This window comes from Oryctolagus cuniculus, chromosome 4, assembly GCF_964237555.1.
Source record: "Oryctolagus cuniculus chromosome 4, mOryCun1.1, whole genome shotgun sequence".
Classification (NCBI taxonomy): domain Eukaryota; kingdom Metazoa; phylum Chordata; class Mammalia; order Lagomorpha; family Leporidae; genus Oryctolagus; species Oryctolagus cuniculus.
The window spans coordinates 139,727,907-139,753,277 of NC_091435.1; the positions used below are offsets into that span (position 1 = coordinate 139,727,907).

At 42.7% G+C, this 25,371-nt stretch overlaps 1 protein-coding gene across 27 annotated transcripts in view; it reads left to right on the forward strand.

Moving 5' to 3' along the window:
• TFDP2 (transcription factor Dp-2) overlaps nucleotides 1-25,371 on the forward strand; it is a 192,620-nt gene that overhangs the window by 10,416 nt on the left and 156,833 nt on the right. For 18 of the 27 annotated variants that reach the window (XM_070072691.1, XM_070072693.1, XM_070072695.1 and 15 more), the window contains exon 2: nucleotides 2,352-2,406. The exons of 7 other annotated variants lie outside the window; for them this stretch is intronic. Coding sequence is in view for 2 of the 20 variants with exons in the window: in XM_008266266.4 (XP_008264488.2) it covers nucleotides 2,358-2,406 (49 nt within the window). In the remaining 18 variants the exon portion in view is untranslated. Of the gene's footprint in view, nucleotides 1-2,351; nucleotides 2,407-25,371 lie in introns of those variants that run through there. 2 more of the 27 variants (XM_070072698.1, XM_070072731.1) reach the window with 2 other exon arrangements.

The window sequence follows — 25,371 nt, forward strand, 5'->3', positions numbered from 1 at the left end:
TTGGTAGGACGTTAAATTTATCTGTATTGAATTTCATGTTTAAAGATTGTTCTTATTTATTTCAAAGACAAGGAGAGAGAGATTGATGGATCTCCCATCCACTGATTCATTCCTTAGGAGCCTGCCACAGCTGAGGCTGTTCTTACTGCTATCTTCTTGTCATTTTCTGTCCCTAGTCCCTAAGCATAGGAGCCAGAGTCATCTTTCTTTCTTTTTTTTTTTTTTGTAAAAATTTTATTTATTTAAGAGGTAGAGTTACAGACAGTGAGAGGGAGAGACAGAGAGAAAGGTCTTCCATCCGCTAGTTCATTCCCCAAATAGCCACAACAGCTGGAGCTGGGCCAACCTGAAGCCAGGAGCCAGGAGCTTCTTCTGGGTCTCCCACACGAGTGCAGGGACCAAGAACCTGGGCCATTCTCTACTGCTTTCCCAGGTCATACAGAAGTGGAGCAGCCGAGACTAGAACCGGCGCCCATATGGGATGCCAGCACTGTGGGTGGAGGATTAACCTACTGTGCCGCAGTGCTGGCCCCTTTTTTTTAAAAAAAAAAAAAAAACACATGTCTTTTCAAAGTGGGTTCTTCCCTGTAGTAAGAATCTGTGATGATCTAATTAGAAATGCTTCCCAACTCCAATTCTTATGAAATTTACTATCCTTTTGGAGTCAAGCTGTTTTTTACCTCCTTACTGTTCTTGGGGATGAGATGAACCAGCAGCCACACAGTTGGCTCAGAGAGTTGGTGACTCCCCTCCAGCTGTTCCTCATGTGAGTCACTCAGCAGGTGCATGTGGAGTGCTGAGCATGTTGCAGGCCGTGTGTAAGGTACTGAGTTGACAAAGGGATGTGCCATGGTCTCAGCCCTCAAAGTAGAGTGAATGTAAGTAGTTTGGAGAAGCCAGAAGTCCTTACAGCTGCTTTTTGGTTGGATCTTACCAGTGTAGTTTCTAGGTTTTTTTTTTTTTAACTATTATGAATTCATTCAGATATGAATTTAAGTGAATGATTTGAAAATTAGCCATAGTTTATTATTGTTCTTTTGCTAGCATCACTGTACTGTAATATAAAAGCAGACCATTTCTGTGCAATTTTGTATGTGCTGTCTTAAGTTCAGCTGTATTTCAGTTAACTGTGTGAATCTGTTAAACTGATGGGTTTACTGTAAATAGAAACAAGTATATATTTAGGTAAGATGTATAATGTTGTACCAACTTCTTTGAAACATAAATACATAGGGGGAGGCGCTATGGTGTAGTAGGTAAAGCCACCGCCTGCAGTGCCTGCATCCCACATGGGCACCGGTTCGAGTCCCAGCTGCTCCACTTCCGATCTAGCTCTCTGCTATGGCCTGGAAAAGCAGTAGAAGATGGCCCAAGTCCATGGGCTCCTGCACCTGTGTGGGAGACCCAGAAAAAGCTCCTGGCTCCTGGTTTTAGATTGCCGTAGCTCCGGCCGTTGCAGACATGTGGATGAAAGACCTCTCTCTCTATTTCTCCCTCCCTCCCTCCCTCCCTTCCTCTCTATATGTCTGCCTTCAAAAAAATAAATAAATCTCTAAAAAGAAAAAAAGAAACATAAATACATCATTTTTATAAGCCTTATTTGTCTCTTTGCTACATGTTAGATCCTTTCTGATTTTTTTTTTTTTTTTTTTTTTTTGACAGGCAGAGTGGACAGTGAGAAAGAGAGACAGAGAGAAAGGTCTTCCTTTTGCCGTTGGTTCACCCTCCAATGGCCGGTGTGCTGTGACCGGCGTACCGCGCTGATCTGATGCCAGGAGCCAGGTACTTATCCTGGTCTCCCATGGGGTGCAGGGCCCAAGGACTTGGGCCATCCTCCACTGCACTCCCGGGCCACAGCAGAGAGCTGGCCTGGAAGAGGGGCAACCAGGACAGAATCCGGCGCCCCGACAGGGACTAGACAGGGACTAGAACCCGGTGTGCCAGCGCCGCAAGGTGGAGGATTAGCCTAGTGAGCCGCGGCGCCCGCCTCCTTTCTGATTTCTTAAAAAACTAAATGTAAGTAGTTGAAAGGAAATACGAGTATCATGAAATGACATAAAATCCAAAAGTTGTAATGAAAGAAGAGAAAAAGTTTTCTAAAAAACATGAAAAATAGCATATAATAGCGATAATAGGGACAGTGTCTGCTGTTAGTCACAGAGCAGTACTATATATAAGAAATGTCCAAAATGCTGTGGCTTATGATCCTGTTATGAACAAGAACATGAATATGTCTGATTAACTGAATATCAGGCCAGAAACCAAGAGTGATAAAACATGTCTCTGTCATCAAAACATAAAACAGAAGATTACAGAACAAAAGATTTTTCTCTCTCTACTTTTAACTCTAGGTGTGTATGAAGAATTCTGCCAAACTGCTTGAGCCTGGATTGACTATCGATCTAGGTATGTGTGCATTTATGTCTGTCTGTCTAGCTGTAAATATTAGGGGCTTTGGTGTCTTTAATATTTCTTCCTGTTTGTGTGAAATTTCCTCTAGCAATTCTCCTGTACAGAAACTTGGACTCAGAAAGACCTCGAATGAAAATTCAGAACATTTAGACTTATTCAACTTACTGATTTATATAGAACATTTTCTCCGTATCATGTTAATTACCTGATGGGTAGAGGAATTCTTCACCCACCTTCTAGTTCTTTTTTAGAATTCCTACAGCAGTAGACAGAATAAAACAATTTTCCAGGTTGTGATTAATGACAACTTTGATAAAATGTACTGAGTTAGTGTATATCAGACTTAAATAATGAATCTGGTTTTGATAAAATTTTCTGCAGGCTGGCGCCGTGGCTTACTAGGCTAATCCTCCGCCTGTGGTTCCGGCACCCCAGGTTCTAGTCCCATTTGGGGTACCGGGTGCTAGTCCCGGTTGCTCCTCTTCCAGTCCAGCTCTCTGCTGTGGCCCAGGAGGGCAGAGGAGGATGGCCCAGGTGCTTGGGTCCCTGCACCCGCATTGGAGACCAGGAGGAAGCACCCGACTCCTAGCTTCGGATCAGCGCAGCGCTGGCCGTAGTGGCCATTAGGGGAGTGAACCAACGGAAGGAAGACCTTTCTCTCTGTCTCTCTCTCACTGTCTGTAACTCTACTTGTCAAAAAAAAATTTTTTTTAATTTTCTCCAAAACAGGCAGCTTTCTCAGATTATATTTTTCAGTATTTACTCTGTGAGAACTGTACTGTATCTGATAACTCTTCATTTAGGCACTCTGTGTTTTTTTGTTTGTTTGTTTGTTTTTGTTTTTTGTTTGTTTGTTTTTTGACAGGCAGAGTTAGTGAGAGAGAGAGAGAGACAGAGAGAAAGGTTTTCCTTTTCCATTGATTCACCCCCGCAAATGGCCACTACAGCCGGCGTGCTGTGCCGATCTGAAGCCAGGAGCCAGGTGCTTCCTCCTGGTCTCCCATGTGGGTGCAGGGCCCAAGCACCTGGGCCATCCTCCACTGCACTCCCGGGCCACAGCAGAGAGCTGGACTGGAAGAGGGGCAACCGGGACAGAATCCGGCGCCCCGACAGGGACTAGAACCCGGTGTGCCAGTGCCGCAGGCAGAAGATTAGCCTAGTGAGCCGCAGTGCCGGCCAACATTGTTTATTGTACATGAATCCCTGTATCTCCTCAAGAGGAAGATAGGATAACAGATGCTAGAGATGAGGAAAACAAAGAGGCCAGTTATGCTTTCTAACTACTTCTGAGTCTGAGGTCCTAGGTTTGATTTTCTGACTTCTTGTATTAATATTTTGCTATGTTTCAATTTTAAAATTTTCAAAAAGAAAAATCTTCTCTATATTGTTTGTCTTATTCTCCATAAATCAAACCAAGTTTTTTTTTAAATCTTGTTTTTAGAAGTATGATAGATTTTAAAAATTGTACATGTAATGATTACATAGGATGAATTTTCACTACATACATCTTTGTAACACACGCCCTTGATCCAGAAACAGACTTTTACAGGGGTCCCAGTGCCCCTTCCAGTCATGAACCCCTTCTCCAAGGTTAACTGCTAATGGCACAGGTTGGTAAACCACAACCAGGACAACTGCTAACAGTGTAGATCCATAAAATCAACTTTAACTGTGTCAGCTTTAGTTTCATGTCTGTAACTCTATATTTATGTAAATATTGCCCTAATTCTTTTAAAAAACATTTTATCTTAAACTAATTTAAAATTTTATTTATTTGTTAGAGAGAGACAGAGACAGAGAAACCATCTGTTGGTTCACTCCACATGCCTGCAATGGACAGGGCTGGGCCAGCCTGAAGAAAGGAAACTCAGTCCAGGTCGCCCACAGGGTGGCAGGGACTTCAGTGCCGAGCCATCACCTGCTGCCTCTCAGCATGCTCATTAGCAGGAACAGGGCAGGAGCTGAGAATGGGGCTGGAACTTGAACCTAGGCATTCCCACCGGGGATGCAGTAGCTTAGCTGCTAGACCAAGTACCGCCTCTGTTTTAATTTCAGAACTGCAGGAAAGTTGCAAAAATGATTTAAGGAGTTCAGTTATGTCTTTCATTTCCCCAAATGTTAACATTTTATATAACCATAGTATAGTTATCAAGAACAATATGATAATAGTAAATGATGGTTTTATTAATTAAACTAGACTTAATTTGAATATCACCAGTTTTTCCACTAAGGCCATTTTTCTGTTCCAGGATCCTCCCCAGGATTCACATTGCATTTAATTGTGATTTCTCCTCAATCTTCTCTCTTCTCTCCCAGCCTTCAGTTTTTCTTTGTATTTCATAACCTTGGAACTTTAGAAGAATACTGGTCAGTTACTTTTCAAGATATCCCTTTATTTGTATTTGTTTCATATTTTCTCATGATTAAAGTAAGGCTATGCATTTTCAGTAAACATACCACAAAGTGATGTTGTGTATTTCTTTCATAGGACATTGTATTAAAAGATAGGTTTTATCATTGGTGATGTTTTTCTTGATCATTTGGATAGGTTGATATCTGCCTGGTTTTATTCTCACATTTACATCCTGTTCCTTTAAGAGTTTATTCTTATGTATAGTGTGAGATTTGAATCTACTCCTGTCATTTTCCAAGTAAGTATTCAGCAACATTTATTTATTTTAAAAATCCATATTTTCAATTGATGTAAAAATATTGACCAAATTCAACACCCTTTTACGATGAAAGCATTCAACAAACTAGAAATAGAAAGAAACAATGGCAACATGATACAGGTCATATAAGAAAAGCCCACAGCAGGCATACTTAATGATGAAAAACAGTTTTTCCTATACAATCAAGAAACAAGACCAGGATGTCTACTTCTACCACAGCTACTTGATAGAGTGCTAGATGCCCAGCAAGAGCAATTAGGCAAGAAAAAGTTGTGGCATGGTGGGTTAAACCACTGCTTGACTTACTACATCCCATGCTGGAGTACCTGGTTCAGGTCCCAGCTATTCCGCACTTCCAATCCGGCTTCCTGCTAATGTACCTGGGAAGCAACCATTGATGGTCTAAGTATTGGGTTCACACTAACCATCTGGAAAAACAGGTGGAGTTGTGGGTGTTTGGAGTGTGAATCAACAGATGGATGATATCTCTCTCTGCCTTTCAAGTAAATAAATGTCTTTAAAATATATATAAAAGGTACCAAAATTGGAAAAGAAGAACTAAAAAAGAAGTAAAATCTCTGTTCACAGATGAATTGATCTTTTATGGAAAAAACCTATGGATTCCATTAAAAAAAAAAAAGAACCCAGTCTGTTAGATTAATACAAAACCAACACAGAAAAATCAGGGACACTTTTATATACTAACAATGGGCAATCTGAAAAGAAAATTAAGAAACTAATCCTGGAACCAGTGTTGTGGTACAGCAGGTTAAGCCACCACCTGAGAAACCAGCATCTCCTATGGGTGCAGGTTCCATGTCCTGGCTGCTCTATATCTGATATAGCTCCCTGCTAACAGCCTAGGAAAACAGCAAAGGAAGGCCCAAGTACTTGGGTCCCTGAAACCAAGTAGGAGACCTGGAGGAAGCTCCTGGCTTTGGCCTGGCCCAGCACTGGCTGTTGGAGCTATCGGGGGAACGAGCCAGTGAATGAAAGATATATTCTCTTTCTCCCTCTGTTCCTCCCTTCTTCCATGTGTGTGTGTGTGAGTGTAGCTCTGTCTTCCACATAAATAAATTTTTTCAAAGATTTATTTATTTTAGAGTTACACAGAGATTAGAGGGGGAGAGAGGGAGAGAGAGGGAGAGAGGTTTTCCATCCGCTGGCTCACTCCCCAATTGGCCGCAGTGGCTGGAGCTGTGCTGATCCGAAGCCAGGAGCTAGGAGCTTCTTCTGGGTCTCCCATGTAGTCCTTGGCTTTGGCCTGGTCCAGCCCTGACGGTTGCAGGCACTTGGGGAATGAGCCAGAAGATAGAAAATACCTCTCTGTTTTTCTTTTTCTGCCACTCTGCCTTTCAAATAAATGCCTCTTTTAAAAAAAAGTGTAGAAGCAACCCATGTGTCTATCCACAGATGAATGGATTATCAAAATGCAGCATATCTAAAGAATATTATTTAGCCTTAAAAAGAAATGGCATTCTGACATGTGCTACAAAATGGATAAACCTTGAGAACATTAGGCTAAATGGAATAAGCCAGTCACAAAAAAAATACTATTTATTTCATTGGTGGGAGGTATCTTGTGTACTCTAATTCATACAAACAGAAAGTGGGATAGCAGTTGTCAGCAGGTAAGGGGAGAAGGGAATGAGGCGTTTGGTTAATGGGTCACAGTCTCTGTTTTGCAAGATGAAAAAGTTCTGGGGATGGGTTATACAACAGCATGAATATACCTAAGAACACTGCATTGTACACTTAAAAACAGTGAAGCTAACTTATGTTACGTGTTTCTTACTGCAATTTAAAAAAGACAGTCACCTGAAAAGAGTATATCTTCACCTGATTATTGGAGATGCCTTGTATCATGTACTAAGTGACTATCATGTATTTGGTTTGAATTCTGCTGTTTCTCTTCTATTCCACTGATACCTTTGTCCAAGTATTTGAAGCACAGTGTTTTAATTGGAAAGGGTTTTGTAGTCTGTAAGGCTAGTCCTCCTTTGTAGTTTATCTTTGCAGTTTTTTCTTTCTTACATGTTTGTTTTTACATATCAGTTTTAATACCAGCATATTCAGCATTGTAAAATGATTTGTTAGTACTGTTATTGGGATTTCATTGAATTTATAAATTAACTTAGGGGAAATTAATATGTTTATAATGTTGAATTGTCTTATCCAAGCATATTATAGTTTTTCCATTGTTTGTATTGTTTTAGTGTCTTTTAGGAGTATTTAAATTTTTTCCTTATCAGGTTTTTATTTGTTTAAGATTTATTTATTTGAAAGGCAGAGAAAGAGCAAAATTGAGAAAGATTGAGTTCAAGATCTTCCATCTGCTGGTTTACTCCACAAATGCCCACAGTAGTGGGGGCTGGGCAAGCTAAAGCCAGGAGCTAGAAACTCCATCTGGGTCTCCCAGATGGGTGGCAGGGACTCACGTACTTGATCCATTGTCTGCTGCCTCCCAGGTACATTATCAGGAAACTCTATTCAAAGTGGAGTAGCCAGGACTTGAACCGAACTACTGTGGGATGTGAGATCCCAAATGATGTCTTAACCTGCTGTGTTACAATACCTGTCCCCCAGGTTTTTTTTTTTTTTTTTAAAGAGCTTTGTTCAGAAATAATTCACATAACACATAATTCACCTATAAAAATGTACAATTAAATAATTTTTAATATATTCCCAGATATGTGCAGTCATCATCACTGCCTAATTGCAGAACATTTTCCTCACTCTAAAGAGAAACCCCATACCCATTAGCAACCACTCCTCATCCTCTTTTTTACTAATCAGCCTCTTGTTGCTATGGATTTGCTTATTCTAAATCTTATGTGTAAGTGGAATCAAAAACATGTGGCATTTTGTGACTGATTCTCAGTGTAACACTTTTAAGGTTTATTCACATGGTACACTATCAATTTTTATTGGCAAATTTTTTCGTTATGGTAATGCCACTATGAACAGTTGTGCATGAGCTTTTGGGTAAACATGTGTTTTTAACTTCTTCATAAAGGCTTTATGTATTTCTCATTAAATTTATCCTAAGTATTTCATTTTTGTTGCTATTGGAGTTTCTTTACCATTATATGCTCCAAGTATTTATTGTGTTTTTTTACTAATTATAAATTAAATTAAATTTACATGTAATTTAATATATTGGTCCTACTTTGGTTGTGGTATAAAGATTATGTCAACCTCCTCAAATGAGGCATTGTTGGGAAGAGAATTATTTGGAAGACAGTGTATGCTCTTGCATTTGGTGGTGGATTTCTGTGTATGTTCTTAAAAAATTTTTTTAAAGATTTTATTTCTTTATTTGAGAAGTAGAGTCAGAGAGAGAGGGAGAGACAGAGAGAAAGATCTTCCATCCCCTGGTTCACTCTCCTGATGGCTACAAGGGCCGGAGCTGAGCTGATCTGAAGCCAGGAGCCAGGAGCGTCTTCCGGGTCTCCCACGCAGGTTCAGGGGCCCAAGCACTTGGGCCATCTTCAACTGCTTTCCCAGGCCATAGCAGTGAGCAGGACCAGAAGTGGAGCAGCCCGGACTTGAACCTGTGCCCATATGGGATGCCAGCACTGCAGTTAGCAGCTTTACCCGTATTACCACAGTGCCAGCCCTCTGTGTATGTTATTTATGAAAATTTTAATTTAATTTTATTTGAAATGCAGAAAGAGAAAAATCTCAATTTGCTGTTCTTTTTCCAAACGCCTACAACATTTGGGGCTGGGCCAGACTGAATTCAGGAGCCAGAAACTCAGTCTGGGTCCCCAGTTGAGTGGCAGGGACCCATCTACTTGAATCATTACATGCTGCATCCTGTGGTGCACATTAGCAGGAGGCTGGAATTGGGAGTGGAGCCAGGTTCCCCAAGTGACATCTTAACCACTACACCAGACACCTTCTCTCATGTGTGTGTCTTAGATTCAGCTGAGTCATGGTGTTGCTCAAATTTAATATACCCTTAGAGCATGTCTGTCTTTGTCAGTTTGGCACTTGGTTACTGAGGGGGTATGCTAACATCTCCTTGTATGATTGTGTTTCTTAGTTTCTCCTTGTAAGTTTGTCAGTTTTGCCTTACATGGTTGTAAATTATGTTAAGTATATTCACATTTAGAATATAGTTAGGTATTGGGGCTGGCACTGTGGTGTAGTGGGTAAAGCTACCTCCTGTGATGTATATGGGCACTGGTGTGAGTCCCAGCTGCTCCACTTCTAATCCAGCTCCCTGCTAACAGCTTGAGAAAAGCTGTGGAATATGGCCCGAGTGTTTGGGCCTCTGCTTTCCATGTGGGAGACCTGGATGAAGCTGCTGGCTTCGGCCTGTCCCACCCTAGCCATTGTGGCCATCTAGGGAGTGAACTGTCGGCTGAAAGATAGATTGATTTCTCTGTAACTCTGACTTTCAAAATAAATAAATATATCTTTAAAAAATATATAGTCAGGCATCACATAATGACAGGGACATGTTCTGAGGAATGCATCATTAGATTTCATCATTGTGCCAATATCATCGAATGTACTACACACAGGTGATGCAGATCAGTCACTGGATGTGGCCTCTTGATGCCATTGTGGTAAATGTGAGATGCATGAGACTGTTGTCAGCATAAGAAGGCATACTCTTACGGTAAAGTTTATTCTTGTTAAATTTATTTAATTTTCTTAAAAATCTAATTTGAAAGCGAGAGAGAGAGACAGAAATCCCCCTTCTACTTGTATACTCCCGAAATACCTGTTACAGTGTTTTTGGACTTGGCCAGTCTAAAGCCAGGAGCTGGGCACTCAGTGTGGGTCTCCTACCTGGGTGGCAGGGACCTAACTGCTTGGGCTGTTACTTGCTGCCTCCCATTGTGAGCATTAGCAGGAAGCTAGAGTCAGAAGCAGAGCCAGGACTCAAACCAGACCCTTCATAATGGAATGTGGGCATCCTAAACGGGGTCTGAGCTGCTGTCCAAATGCCTGAACTTTATTATGAGTAACAAGAGTATAGTCTAAAATATTAAGTATAGTATGGTGATACTTCAAAGGTTCATGGAGGAAATGGAATGAGAAGATTTTGGCATAAAACTTTTTTAAATCCATGCATATTTCATAAAATAATTTCCATGAACTTTTTGAAGGTCCCTTCCTCCTCTTTGGAGACAAAATAAACTTATCTTTGGATTTCATGTTTTCCTACTAACTTGTTGAAGTACCCTTGCCTAGTAAGTACATACACCAGTTTCACAAGCGTTAATGTATGTGTACTGCACATAATTGCGTATGCTGTAATTTTCTGTGCAGTGTGTTTGTTTATGCCAGCACTCACAAACACATAAGCAGTGTGTTGTGAAACAAGGTTATGGTGGTTTCTGCTTCACTAGGCGTTAGGAATTTTCAGCTCCATTATCACTTTATGGAGCATTTTTGTGTACACAGTCTGTATCTGATAGAAAGTTATTAGGCCCTGCATGACTGTGTCTGTGTCTTGCTTCTAATTGGAACCTTTAATCATAGTATCGTTCTTATCTTTTTTTTAAGATTTACTATGGCTGGGGGAAGTCTTCCATCTGCTGGTTCACTCCCCAGATGGGTCCTGAAGCCAGGAACCTAGAACTTCCTGGTCTCCCATGTGGGTGCAGGGGGCCCAAGGAGCTGGGGCATCTTCCACTGCTTTCCCAGGCCATAGGAGATAGCTGGATCAGAAATGGAGCAGCCGGGACTCAAACTGGCACCCATGTGGGATTCCAGCACTGCAGGCAGCGGCTTTACCCACTACGCCACAGCTCCAGCCCCATCGTTGTTTAATGTTCTTAGTATATAAAGGCCATTTGCCTATTTTCACATCATCTTTCCTTTTAAATTCTATTATTTTCTGTGGGTATACTTCAGGCAAGTTTCTTGTAGACAGTAGTGGGCTTTTATTCTTGATTTTGTGTTTATTTTAATTCAGTGAGTCTTTTAAAATTATTTATTTGAGCGGCAGGCACATGTATGCTTGCGTGTGGACACACACACATACACCCAGAGCTTCTGTCCACTGGTTCACTCCCCAAATGTCCACAACATTGGCGTAGGGGTAGGATGAAGCCTGGAGCTGGAAACTCAATCCAGGTTTCCCGTGTGAGTGACAGGAACCTAGTTATTTGAATAACCTGTTTGTATTTATTTCTATTGTCAAATTTTACTTCTTTTTCTGTACTACTACTATTCTTTTATCTTGCCTACTTTTGTTTATTTTATATTGTTAGTGTTTGACTTACAGTTTTTACTGAACATTAATTTATTTTTATTAAGATTTGCTTTTTATTTATTTATTTGAAAGGGAGAGTCACAGAAAGAGGCGGAGAGAGAGAGAGAAAAAAGGAGAAACAGGCCGGCGCCGCGGCTCACTAGGCTAATCCTCCGCCTAGCGGCGCCGGCACACCGGGTTCTAGTCCCGGTCGGGGCGCCGGATTCTGTCCCGGTTGCCCCTCTTCCAGGCCAGCCCTCTGCTGTGGCCCGGGAGTGCAGTGGAGGATGGCCCAGGTGCTTGGGCCCTGCACCCCATGGGAGACCAGGAAAAGCACCTGGCTCCTGGCTCCTGCCATCGGATCAGCGCGGTGCGCCGGCCGCAGCGCGCCGGCCGCGGCGGCCATTGGAGGGTGAACCAACGGCAAAGGAAGACCTTTCTCTCTGTCTCTCTCTCTCACTGTCCACTCTGCCTGTCAAAAAATAAAAAAAAATAAAATAAAAATAAAAAAATAAAAAAAGGAGAAACAGAGATATCTTCCATGTGCTGGTTTACTTCCCAAATGGCTGCAATGGCCTGGGCTGTGCCAGGCCCAAGCCAGGAACCCAGAGCTGCTTCTGGTTCTCCTACATGGGTACAGGGGCCTAAGCATGTGGGCCATTTTCCACTGCTTTCCCAGGCACATTAACAGGGAATTGGATTCAAAGTAGAACAGCAGGGTCTTGAACCAGCACCCACATGGGCTGTCAGCATTCCAGGTGACAGCTTAACCTGCTGCACCACAATGCCAGCCCCACAAAGTAGCTCTTAGGAGAGGGTTGGTTATAAAAGTGAATTGGGGCTGGCGCCGCGGCTCAGTAGGCTAATCCTCCGCCTTGTGGCGCCGGCACACCAGGTTCTAGTCCCGGTCGGGGTGCCGGATTCTGTCCCAGTTGCCCCTCTTCCAGGCCAGCTCTCTGCTATGGCCCGGGAGTGCAGTGGAGGATGGCCCAAGTGCTTGGGCCCTGCACCCCATGGGAGACCAGGAAAAGCACCTGGCTCCTGCCATCGGATCAGCGCGGTGCGCCGGCCGCAGCGTGCCAGCCGCGGCGGCCATTGGAGGGTGAGCCAACGGCAAACGAAGACCTTTCTCTCTCTCTCTCTCACTGTCCACTCTGCCTGTCAAAAAAAAAAAAAAAAAAAAAAAGTGAATTGGATCGAGCCACTCTGTTTCTTGGCTTGCCGGGTGCATGCTCTGCAGTTGCTACCTTCTGGCTTCACCAGATGGCTGAACCAATGGGGTCTGTGCAGTCTTGGTCTGTGAACCTCCGAAACGATAACACTGCTTTCTTTTATTTTTAATATTTTTTAAAGATTTATTTATTTATTTGAAAGTCAGAGTTACACAAAATGAGGAGAGGCAGAGAGAGAGAGAGAGAGAGAGAGAGAGTCTTCTATCCGATGGTTCACTCCCTAATTGGCCATAATGGCTGGAGCTAGGCCGATCCAAAGCCAGGAGCCAGGAGCTTCTTCCAGGTCTCCCACGCAGGTGCAGGGGCCCAAGGACTTGGGCCATTTTCTGCTGCTTTCCCAAGTCATAGCAGAGAGCAGGACCAGAAGTGGAGCAGCCGGGTCTTGAACCAGCGCCCATATGGGATGCTGGTGCCTTAGTCCAGGGCATTAACCTGCTGTGCCACAGCGCCAGCCCCTGTAACACTGTTTTCTAAGCAACAGGAAGGCCTTCTTTAATTCTGATCAAAATGATTCCTTCTTATGTTGTTGTCTTGGCTGTATTTCTTCCTATTTTTTCCTTCTTTATTCATCTTCTGAAATTCTTCAGTATCAGTACAGCTATTACACAAATGATGTTTATATATACTCATTTAAAATTTTTTGGATGTTCCTCTTTCATTAATTTATTCTGAGTTTAGAGCAATTTCCATTTTTCAGAAGTACGTATCCTTTGAGAGTGTCTTTATAGAATTTTTTTTTTTTAAGATTTATTTATTTGAAAGAGTTACAGAGAAAGGCAGTGAGAGAGAGAGGGAGACGGTGAGGGAGGGAGGGAGAGAGGTCTTCCATCCACTGACCCACTCGCCAGTTGGCCGCAACAGCCAGAGCTGCACCAATCTGAATCCAGGAGCCAGGAGCTTCTTCCAGATCTCCCACGTGGGTGCAGGGTTCCAAGGACCTGGGCCATTCTCTGCTGCTTTCCCAGGCCATAGCAGAGAACTGGATCAGAAGTGGAGCAGCCAGATCTTGAACCGATGCCCATATGGGATGCCAGCACTTAAGGCCAGGGTGTTAACCCTCTTTGCCACAGTGCTGCCCCCTGAATGTCTGTTGAAGCATACCTCACTGAAAATGAATTTATTTCACCCTTGTTTTTGAAATACAGTTTAGAATTCACATTTCACATTGGGGCCGGTGCTGTGGCACAGCAGGTTAAAGCCCTGGCCTGAAGCACTGGAATCCCATATGGGCGCCAGTTCTAGTCCCGGCTGCTCCTCTTCTGATCTAGCTCTCTGCTATGGCCTGGGAAAGCAGTAGAGGATGGTCCAACTCCTTGGGCCCCTGTACCCACGTGGGAGACCCAGAGGAAGCTGCTGGCTCCTGGCTTTGGATTGGCTGACCTCCAACTGTTGCGGCCATCTAGGAAGTGAACCAGCAAATGGAAGACCTCTCACTCTCCACCTCTCTCTATAACTCTGTCTTTAAATAAATAAAATAAATCTTTTTTTTTTTTTTTTTTTTTTTTTGACAGGCAGAGTGGACAGTGAGAGAGAGAGACAGAGAGAAAGGTCTTCCTTTTGCCGTTGGTTCACCCTCCAATGGCCGCCGCGGCTGGCGCGCTGCGGCCGGCGCACCGCGCTGATCCGATGGCAGGAGCCAGGAGCCAGGTGCTTTTCCTGGTCTCCCATGGAGTGCAGGGCCCAAGCACCTGGGCCATCCTCCACTGCACTCCCTGGCCACAGCAGAGGGCTGGCCTGGAAGAGGGGCAACCGGGACAGAATCCAGCGCCCCGACCGGGACTAGAACCCGGTGTGCCGGCGCCGCAAGGCGGAGGATTAGCCTAGTGAGCCGCGGCGCAATAAAATAAATCTTAAAAAAAAAAGAATTCACATTGTCTTCCCTTAACAGCTCTACTGGGGTCACATGTTATTATATACATGCAGACTATGTTACAACTTTACTGTTGTTTTTTTTTTTTCCTTTTGAGAAACCTTCGATCTAATTGTTATTCCTTTGTCTGTTTTACCCTACACCTATTTTTTCCCCCAATTTTTAAATTGTAAAATAAATATAACATAAAATTTACTATCTTAACCACTTTCTAAAAAAGATTTATCAATTTATTTTGAAAGGGAGAGAGAGACAGAAAATGCATATTATGAGAAAACTGCATGGCTTTAAAAATTTTTTGCACCAAAATATATTTCAATTATGTTTTTCCATAAACTTTTTGAAGTACCCTTATGTGGGGTGTGTGTGTGTGTGATGGATTTATCCTTTGTCAATTTTTAGCCTCATTTTTTTATGTAATTTTAGTGGATGTAAACTGTGTGTTCATATTATTTAACAGTTTTTATTTATTTTCATTTTATTTGAAAGGCAGAGAGAGATCTCCCACCCACTGGTTCACTCCCCAAATGCCTGCAACAACCAGAGCTGGGCCAGGCTAAAGCCATAACTGGAACTCTCTCCAAGTGTCCCGTGTGGTGGCAGGGACCCTCATAATTAGGCTGTCACCTGCTGTGTCCCTGGGTCTGTGCTGTAAGGAAGCAGGAATCAGAAGCAAAGTAGTCTGGATTCAAAGTGGGCACTTCAGTGTGGAATGTGGACATCCCAAGCAATGTCCTAACCACTGCACCTAACACCTGCCCCTGGGTGTTCGTATTTAACAGGAAGCTTATAATGCATTTTAATTATGCTACTTGTACTTTTATGCACACTCAGGAATTTCTTCTGTGTTCTTTTCTACTCATGCTTATTTCAGTTTTCGAAATATGGGAGGGAATCCAAAGAGCAAACAGAGTTACAAAGAGTAAGGGCCTGTGGGCCAGATATCTGTGAGAGGTGAGAGAAGTGACACCGGCAGCTGCTGCTTGAAGAACCGCATTGTATCTGTAATTACATCCGGGGACCCCACTAATGCACTAACTTGTACTCTGAGTCAGATTTGGTGCATTTGGTCTTATTCTGTTGTTCCCTAGCTTCTTGGAGGAAAATGCTTTCCTGGACACAGGATTTGATTACATCCTAATATTTAATGTCTGTTCAAGCTCACTTAGAAGGGATTCTATCTAAAATATTTTTTTTAAGTATAGCTTTTCTCTGTTGATAGCTCATATGGTTATTTCTACTTACATTAAGAAAATGGAAGTGTACTGTGTCTGTGTGAAGGAAAATATAGAATTTTGAAACTTAAGTTGTAGCATAGTTTGTGTCCTTGGTACAAAATATAAGTAGTATAAAATGGTGTAAGTAAATCATCCTAATTTTCTATAAGAATTAATAAAAAGGATAAGAAAATTAATATGTATTTCATCTTTTAGCCATTCAGTACTTCTGCTGGAATAGTCATTGAAAGCAAGTGGTGTATGCGATGCCGACTTGCCTGTAGCAGTCTTTTTACAGCTACAGCTAAACAGTTGGGACTGGAGTTTCTTCCATATTATAACACAGTGAGCTCCTTCGGGTTTTTTAGACCACAGTTTGTTTAACCAGTACACCATTGGTAAACAGGGTTTTTCTACTAATCTTTTGCTATAAAATTGACACCATAGTGAGAATCTTTATATATATATGTGTGTGTGTGTCTGTGTCTGTGTGTGTGTGGTTCCATGTGAATTTGTAGAAAAAATTCATAGAAGGGTGTATGCACTTGTAACTTAGATGGATATGGTGAAATTGCCCTCCACACACACAAAGAACATTATCTATTTATTCTCTTGCCAGTAATGTGTCAGAATGTCCGTTTCCCCTTATCCTTCTCAATGCAATATATTGGTATCAGTATTTTAAAAACATTTTAGAATTTATTTTCATCTATTGCAAAGGCAGAGTGAGAGAGAAAGGGAATCTCTCATTTACTGGTTCATTCCCCAAATGTCCAGAACACCTGGGACTGGAACAAACTGAACCCAGGATCCCAGAACTCCATCTGAGTCTCCCATGTGTGTGGCAGGGACCCAAGTAGTTGAGCCATTTCCTGTGCATATTAGTAGGAAACTGGATCAGAAGAGGCAGCCAGAGTTGAACCCAAGCACTCTAACTTGGGACTTAGGCTTCCCAAGCAACGACTTAACCCCTGCAAACACCTACCCCTGGCATCAATATTTTTAATCTTGTCTTGGAGCTTTAATTTATGTTTTTCTTATGAGTACATTTTCTTATGAGTTACATAATTTCATCTATTTTAAAGTTATTTGTGTTTTCTATTATATATCCTTTGTCCATTTTTCTTTAGGTTTTTTGGGCTTCTATTTATTTTTAGAAACTTATAATTTATGTTAGAAATGAACTCTTTATTATGAGTTGCAGATACTTTTTTCATAGGTTGATTTTCTTACGATTTTCATTATTTCTTAAAGTGCAAAAAATTATATGTGTATTTACTTTGTAATCATATCATCCATTTTCCAAAATACTTATTTATTGAAAAACAGAGCAACAGAGAGAGAGGGAGAGACAGAGATCTTCATCTAGTGGTTGACTTCCCAAGTGGATGTTATACCCAAGTCTGGGCCAGGCTGAAGCCAGGGGCCTGTAACTCCATCCTGGTCACATAGATGGCAGGAGCCTAGGTACTTGGGCCATCTGCTGCTGCTTTCTCAGGCACATTAGTAGGAAGCTGGATCAGAAGTGGAGGAGCTAGGACTTGAACTAGCACTCCGTTTGGGATGCCTGCATTACAAACAGTGTCTTAGCTCTCTCTGCCATAGCACTGGCTCCTCATATCTGTCTTGGAAGACTTGTGGGTTGGAGTTCATATGGCATAGCAGGTTAAAGCCCCAACCTGCAATGCCGGCATCCTATATTGGCAATGGTCTGAGTCCTGGCTGCTCCACTTCCTATCCAGCTCCCTGCTGATGTGCCTGGGAAAGCGGCTGAGGATGGCCCAATTTCTTGGGCCCCTATACCCACTTTGGAGACCCGGAGGAAGCTCCTGGCTTCAGATTGGCTCAGCTCCAGCCATTGTGATCATTTAGGGAGTGGACCAGCAGATGGAAGACACCTCTCTCTCTGTCTCTACCTCTCTCTCTAACTCTGCCTTTCAAATAAATAAAAAATAAATCTTTAAAAAAAAAAAAAAGATCAGCTGTCAGAGATTTTAAAAATTTAACTACCATGTTTTCTTGTTTTGCCTAAAAATTATATTTAGGCTGGTGCCTTGGCTCACTAGGCTAATCCTCCGCCTGCGGCACTGGCACCCCAGGTTCTAGTCCCATTTGGGGAGTCGGTTCTGTCCCGGTTGCTCCTCTTCCAGTCCAGCTCTCTGTTGTGGCCCGGGAAGGCAGTGGAGGATGGCCCAAGTGCTTGGGCCCTGCACCCACATGGGAGACCAGGAGGAAGCGCCTGGTTCCTGGCTTCGGATTGACGCAGCGCGCCAGCTGTGGCAGCCACTTGGGGGGTGAACCAATGGAAGGAAGACCTTTCTCTCTGCCTGTCTCTCTCACTGTCTATGACTCCGCCTGTCAAAAAAAATTAAAAATTACATTTAATTTTATGGTCCATCTGGAATTTATTTTGAGTGAAGTATAAATTATGACTGTTATTAATTGTTATTAAATTTTTTCCAGACAATTACTCAGTTGTCACTTGTTTCAGCCCTGTTTAATCCACCTGATTAACTTCACCAATTTGAAGTGTTAATTTTGACTTACACTGAATTTCTTTGTGGACTTGAATCTATCCCTGAACTTGTTTTCTGTTCTATCAATATGTGTTTTTTTAATCATTTACCAGTGTATGATATTATAATTATTATAAATCTGTAACTTCTTTTTATAGTTGAATGGGGTTGATTCTTCTCTGTTTCCAACTTTTTAAAAAAAAATTTTTTTCTATTTATTTGAAATGGAGAGAGAGATAGAGATAGATAGATATTTTCCGTCAGTTGTTTTACCCAAATGCCCACAACAGGCAGGCTGAAGCCAGGAGCCTGAAACTCAGTCTTAGTCTCTCATGTATATGGCAGGGACCCAAATACTTGGGGGCTATCACTACTGTCTCCCAGAGTGTGCAGGCGGCCATTGGAGGGTGAACCAATGGCAAAAGGAAGACCTTTCTCTCTGTCTCTCTCTCACTGTCCACTCTGCCTTTCAAAAAAAACAAAGAACAGCAACAACAACAACAAAAAAACAGGAAGCTAGAATCAGTGTTTCCAGAATTTTATGGCTATTTTTGCTTATTTTGCCCTATTGGGTTTTGTATCATCTGGTCTAATTAGAAGGAAAACATATTAATTTTATTATGATTCATTCTATTTGTAGATTAATTTGGGGGCAGTTGATCTTGTTATGGTTTTGCATTTTGTCATTCAAGAGGCTTTTTTTAAATTTATCTTTTCTATTCTTGGGTATTTCTTGCTTAATTTCTTCCTAATTTTTCTTTTTTGTTGTTGTTGTTGCTTTTTTAAGTGATAGCTGCTTCCGTTATCTCTTGTCAATAGCTGGTATTAGAAGACGTGATTCCATATATATGTATAGAAGATCCTAATTTCTGAGTATTATGTAATCATCCATCTTCACTTGAGTCTTTTGGGGCTTCTCTGTAAACAATTATATCCATATAAAAGTGATCTTACTTTTACCTCTTTGGTTCTGCTATATGTACTACTATCTTGTGAATTGCTTTGTCTACCTGTACAACAATGTTAAATAATCATGGTGAGTAGAAATAATAGACATCATTTCCTTTTTCTTTTTTCAAGATTGATTTATGTGAAAGGCAAGACTAATAGAGACAGAGAGAGAGAGAGAGAGAGAGAGAAAGCATCTCCCATCTCCTGATTCACTCCCCAAATCCACAACAGGTGGGGCCAACCCAGGCTGATGCCAAGACCAGGAACCCCATCTAGGTCTTCTACAAGGATGGCAAAGACTCCAGTACTAGAGCAGTCACCTGTTACCTTCCAAGTGCATTAGCAGGATGCTGGATCTGAAGCTGAGCAACTGGGACTCAAACCACTTACTCTGAAATGAGGTGCAGACATCATAAGTGGTGGCCTAACCCACTGCGCCTTAACACTCATCCCAAGGAGATACCATTTGTGGTTTTCTTGACTACAATTGTTATTTCAGTGATATCTAATGAAAACTATACCCATAGATGCTTGAAAGAACGTTTGATAAAATTGTATATGTGCCGTGGTTTGGATGTGAGTTTGGATGTTGAGTATTCCCCAGAGGCACATGTGTTAAGGCCTGGCCCCCAGGTGACGCTCTTGGAAGGTATTGGAACTTTTGGGAGCTGAGGCCTGTTGGGAATTCCTTAGGTCACGGGGGGTGTGCCCTTGGAAGGTAGTTCTCACAAGGGAAGGTTTTTTATAAAATCCTGAGTTAGGCCCAGCTTTTCTCTCTGCTTCCTTTCTCTGCACAAGCATTGCCACTGCTACCACCACCCTCCTCAGATGCCCAGCCAATGGGGCTGTCCAGTCTTGAATGTGAACTTCTAAAGCTGTGAACTAAATGAATCTTTTCCCTTTATAAAGTTAGTTGCCTCGGGGCCAGTGCTGTGGCCTGCAGTGCTGGCACCCCGTATAGGCGCCAATTGGAGTCCCGGCTATTCCACTTCTGATCCAGCTCTCTGCTATGGCCTGGGAAAGCAGTAGAAGGTGGTCCAAATCCTTGGGCCCCTGCACCTGCGTGGGAGATTTGAAAGAAGCTCCTAGCTCCTGGCTTCAGATCAGTGCAGCTCTAGCCGTTGTGGCCGTGTAGGGAGTGAACCAGCAGATGGAAGACCTCTCCCTCTCTCTCTCTCTCTGTCTCTGTCTCTGTCTCTGCCTTTCTGTAACTCTGCCTTTCAAATAAATAAATAAATCTTTAAAAATGAGTAAATAAAGTTAGTTGCCTCGGTATTTTATTGTGTTAATGGAAAGCTAATATGTACATACATTTTTAATATAATATAGTCTCGTTCAGTATCCATTTTCATTAAGAATGTCATCATTTTGTTTGCTCTAACTATAGAAATGCATTCCTATTGTATTGCTATTTTTTAGACTCTTACCTGGAAGGTTTATCCATGTTGTTACACGTTACTGCAGTTAATGTATTCTCATTTCCGTGTGACTGCTGGATGCTTTGCCTAGATCTCCTCTTCCTCACTTAACTAGTGTTCTGTATTTACTCGGGCTGGTGGCTCACAGCAGCATCTCTTACTGGCATTTGCTCTTGGCTGAGGACATTGTTTGCCTAGCATTAATGCTGTTTCCCTGAGGTTTCTGTAGGTCCTGTGGCCCATACTTGATGTTGCAGGGATCCAACTTCAACTTGCCTCCTCTGCGACTCTGAAGGGCTCTATTTGATGTCAGCTGAGGCTCCCACTGCAACATCACTGCATTAGTTTCTTCCGTTCTTCACTTGTTAGTAATATGTCTCCCAAGAGCACTCCCCAGGAAACTTCCTGCATGTTAGTCTCTTTCTCAGCGTCTGTTTTGGAGGAATGAGTCTAAGACAAAGACAGTATTGGAAGTGGTCCTGGGTGGTGGTCAAAGAAGGGGTTTTGAAGATGGATCTCTGGCAGTGAAGACTCCATTGCTGGTGGGAGGTAGAGCTGTATAGCTGGGTTTGCCCTGAACTTACCACTGCCTGGGAGCCAAATGACCAGTAAAACTTTGATATATTGTTATTTAGACTGAGATGTAGCATTCTGTAGTTTTTTGGACTTAAGATGCTATAGTCTTACACTACTCTGTAATACCCTTTGAAATGTAATTTAAATAATTGATGTGTTCTTTGAGAGCAAAGATTCCTTATGCTGGCTTCCTTTTAACAAAGTAGGGTTTATATTCTTATTTATTTATTTGAAAGTCAGAATTACAGAGAGAAGAGAGAGAGAGAGAGAGTGAGAGAGAGAGAGAGAGCGCATTTATCAATTGATTCCCTTTCTACATGGCCATAACGGACGGGGCTGGGCCAGGCCAAAGCCAGGAGCTTCTTCCTGGTCTCCCATGTGGGTGCAGGGGCCCAAGTACTTGGGAGCATTCTCTGCTGCTCTGCCTGGAACATTAGCAAAGGGCTGGATTGGAAGTGGAGCAACCAGGACTCAAACCGGCGCCCATATGGGATGCTGGTGCTACAGGTGGCGGCTTTACCTGCTATGCCACAGCACCGGCTCCTAACAAAATAGGATTTAAAAGAATATGCACCATGTACAAACATCTCTGATACCCATCTTTTCTGATTTACTAGGGGGTAGGTTGACAAGGTTGAACTTGTTTCCAGTCGGTGTAATAGACAACTGGCTAGCTGTAACGGATAGGTCTTTCCTTTGGCCCTCTTTAGAAGAGGTGTGTTGCCTCCTATCCCAGGCGTATGGTACTCCTTGAAAGAGTTTCTAAACTGGATAACCAGTCAAGGAGGGCCTCTCCTCCTTGGTTCACTGCTCACAGCAGAATTAGAAGGCGGTTTTGGCTGGCTTAACACCAACAGTTGAATTGACCATAAACAGCTTAGGTTTTTGTCTTAGTGGAAGTCTCTCCATTGTGCTTCCATGGTGCCCTATATATCTGTCTAGTTTTTGCAGAATTGCAGCATGTTACACAGAAGACATTTGTCTTGTTCATTTGTTTGTGAACTTTTGAAATTTTCTAAATTCAAAATAAGGAAAGTCAGAAAGACAGAACTTTCCCATCTGCTGGTTCATTCTCCAAATGCCTGCAGTAGCCAGAACTGGGCCAGGCCAAATCCAAGCCCTGGGAACTCAGGCCTGGTCCCCCATGTGGGTGATAGGACCTACATATTTGAGCTATCACCTGGTCCCTCCCAGGGTATGCATTAGCAGGAAGCTGGAATTGGGGGTAGAGCTCAAACTTTATCCCAGGTATATATGCTGATTCACTCCCCAGGTGGTCACGACAAGTGGACCTGGTCTAGTCTGAAGCCAGGAGCTTCTTCTGGATCTTCCATGTGGGTTCAAGGGCCCAGGTACCTGGGACATCCTCTGCTGCTTTTCCCATTTGTAGGGAGCTGGATCAGAAATGAAGCGGCTGGGATTTGAACCGTTGCCCAAATGGCATGCCAGCGTCACAGGCAGTGGCTTAACCTGTATACCACAACGCCGGCCTCTCATGAACTTCTTAAGCTATGATTTCTTTATGTCTTTTGGAAATAGTACAATGCAGGGGATAACTAGGCTCTGAATAAATGTTGAACAAAAGATGAACCTGGCCTCCTTGAAAGCCCAAGCCCCCTAGTTGCTCATTGACAGTTCCAACAATTTTTTTTATTCATCTGATTTGTTTTTCCCAAATCTCCGTGGTGAGTGTCCATACTTTAAAGCTGATGCCACAGGTCTGGTTCTGTTCTCGTCATGAGCTGTTGGGCTCCCCTGCACTTGGCTGCCTCTTTCATGGAGTCCCCACTATTTGCAGATGACGTTGTTGAGCTGGTTTGGTTTTCTGTTCTACAGCCCAACTAAATTAGTGCGATACAACCCCAGGACTATGGCGAAAGCAGTTGTTGCAGTTGTTGAGTTCCAGTGCCAAGAGGTGTTTATGTGCACAGTGAGTGAGCAGTGTCACGGGCGTATGAACAGGACTGGTGTGCGTCAGTGCACTTGCTGGGGGGGGCTGTCAGAGACTGGAGTGCATCACCGCTACATGAGCTGCAAACCTTTCCCAGCCGCCTCAGCTGTACAGCAGCTGGCAGCTCCGTTTCCACCCCCTTTTAACCTTACTGCTGCAATATCCTAGAAGGGAAAGGAACCAGTAAGCAAAATGATACACACAACAGCTACGACTGTGTGGAGAGCTTTACAGACTTGTTGGGTAGGTAGGAGATTTTAGTCGTCTGGTTCTGTTACTTCTGAAATATTTTTTACCAATGACTGGGCTGGTAAATGGCACATTTAGTTTGTGGGTTCATGTTTATTAGGAATGGATGCTTTATTTTCTATGATATGAATCTTTGTTCTTTTTGTTCCTGTCACAATGATTGCACTTCTCTTTAAGAAAATATAACACTCTATCATTAATATATTTTGCATGTTGGTCAGTAAATCTATAGTCAGTGTTTTGAAGAATCGCCACCTTGTTTTCTGTAGTGTTCAGAACTGTTTTGATGACCATGAAACTTGAAGGATAGCTTGGCGGGATGAAATATTGTTGGTTTATATTTTCTTAAGGTTCTTTAAAAATGCTGCTGCACTGTTTTGCTTTATATGTTTTTGAAAAATTTGATGATAATTCCCTAGGACTTGTATATTATTTGTCTTTTTGCCTATAAGGCCTGAAGTATTTAAAAGATATGTTTATTTGTTTATTTGAAAGAGTGTTAGGGAGAGAAAGAGTTCCTTCCTTCCTTCCTTCCTTCCTACCTACCTACCAAAATGGCTGCCATGGCCAGGTTTGGTCCAGGCTGAAACCAAGAACCAGGAGCTGCATCCTGGTCTTCCACTTCATTGTCGGGGCCAGGCACTTGGGCCATTTTCAACTGCCTTCCCAGGTGCATTAGCAGGAATCTGGACTGGAAGTACAGCAGCCAGGACTTAAACATACACTCTGATACAGGATACTGGTGTTGTAAGGGGTGGTTTAACCTGCTGTGCTACAACACCAGCCCCTCTTTTTTTTTATTTATTTTTATTTTTTTTTTTATTTGACAGGTAGAGTTATAGACAGTGAGAGAGAGAGACAGAGAGAAAGGTCTTCCTTCCTTTGGTTCACTCCCCAAATGGCCACCATGGCCGGCGCTGCACCGATCCGATGCCAGGAGCCAGGAGCTTCCTCCTGGTCTCCCACGTGGGTGCAGGGGTCCAAGCACTTGGGCCATCCTCCACTGCCTTCCCGGGCCACAGCAGAGAGCTGGACTGGAAGAGGAGCAACCGGGACAGAACCAGTGCCCATGTGGGATGCCGGCACCACATGCGGAAGATTTAACCAAGTGAGCCATGGTGCCAGCCCCCCCTCATTTTTTTTTAAAAGGTTTACAATGATATTTGTCATGAGTTGATGATCCTGGATCATGTTTTCTCAACTATCTTGTAGGTCCTTTCATTATATAGATTTAAGTCTTTTATTTTTGGAAGTTTTCTTGGAATGTAGCTTTAATGTTTTTATTTTTGTTTCTTTTTAAATATTTATATTCATCTACTTGAAAAGAAGAACAAAACAGAGAGGAGAGATCTTCCATCTGCTCTTTCTATCCCCAAATGGTTGCAACAGCCAGCAATGGGCCAGGCAGAAACCAGTAGCCAGGAACTCCATCTGGGTCTCCTATGTGGGTGGCAGGGACTCATGTACTTGAACCATCGTTTGCTGCCTTCTAGCAGGATCAGAAATGGGGTAGCTGGGACGTGACCTAGCATTCTCATATGGGATGTGAGTATCACACGTGGCAGCTTGTCCCATTGTGCCACAGTGCCTGTCTCAGATGATATGTTTGTACCTGAGAAATCAAAAATCAATTGGTTTATAGTAAAATTACTATAAATAGTAAGAGAATTCAGTTATGTAATCAATTACAAAATTTTAAAGTCTGGCTTTTTTTAAAAAAAAAAAAGATTTATTTATTTGAAAATCAGAGTTACAGAGAGAAAGAGGCAGAGAGGTTTTCCATCCACTGGTTCACTCCCCAAAAGACCACAGTGGCTGAAGCTGAGCCAATCCGAAGCCAGGAGCCTAGAGATTCCTCCAGGTCTCCCACTCAGGTGCAGGGACCCAAGGACTTCAGCCAATCTACTGCTGCTTTCGCAGGTCATAGCAGAGAGCTGGATCGGAAGTGGAGCAGCTGGGTCTCAAACCGGCACCAATATGGGATGCTGGCACTGCGGACAGAAGCTTTACCGGCTACATTACATCGCCAGCCCCCAGAGTCTAACTTTGTTATTTGCAAATGCTTGGAACATATGTTGGAGAACCAAGTATAT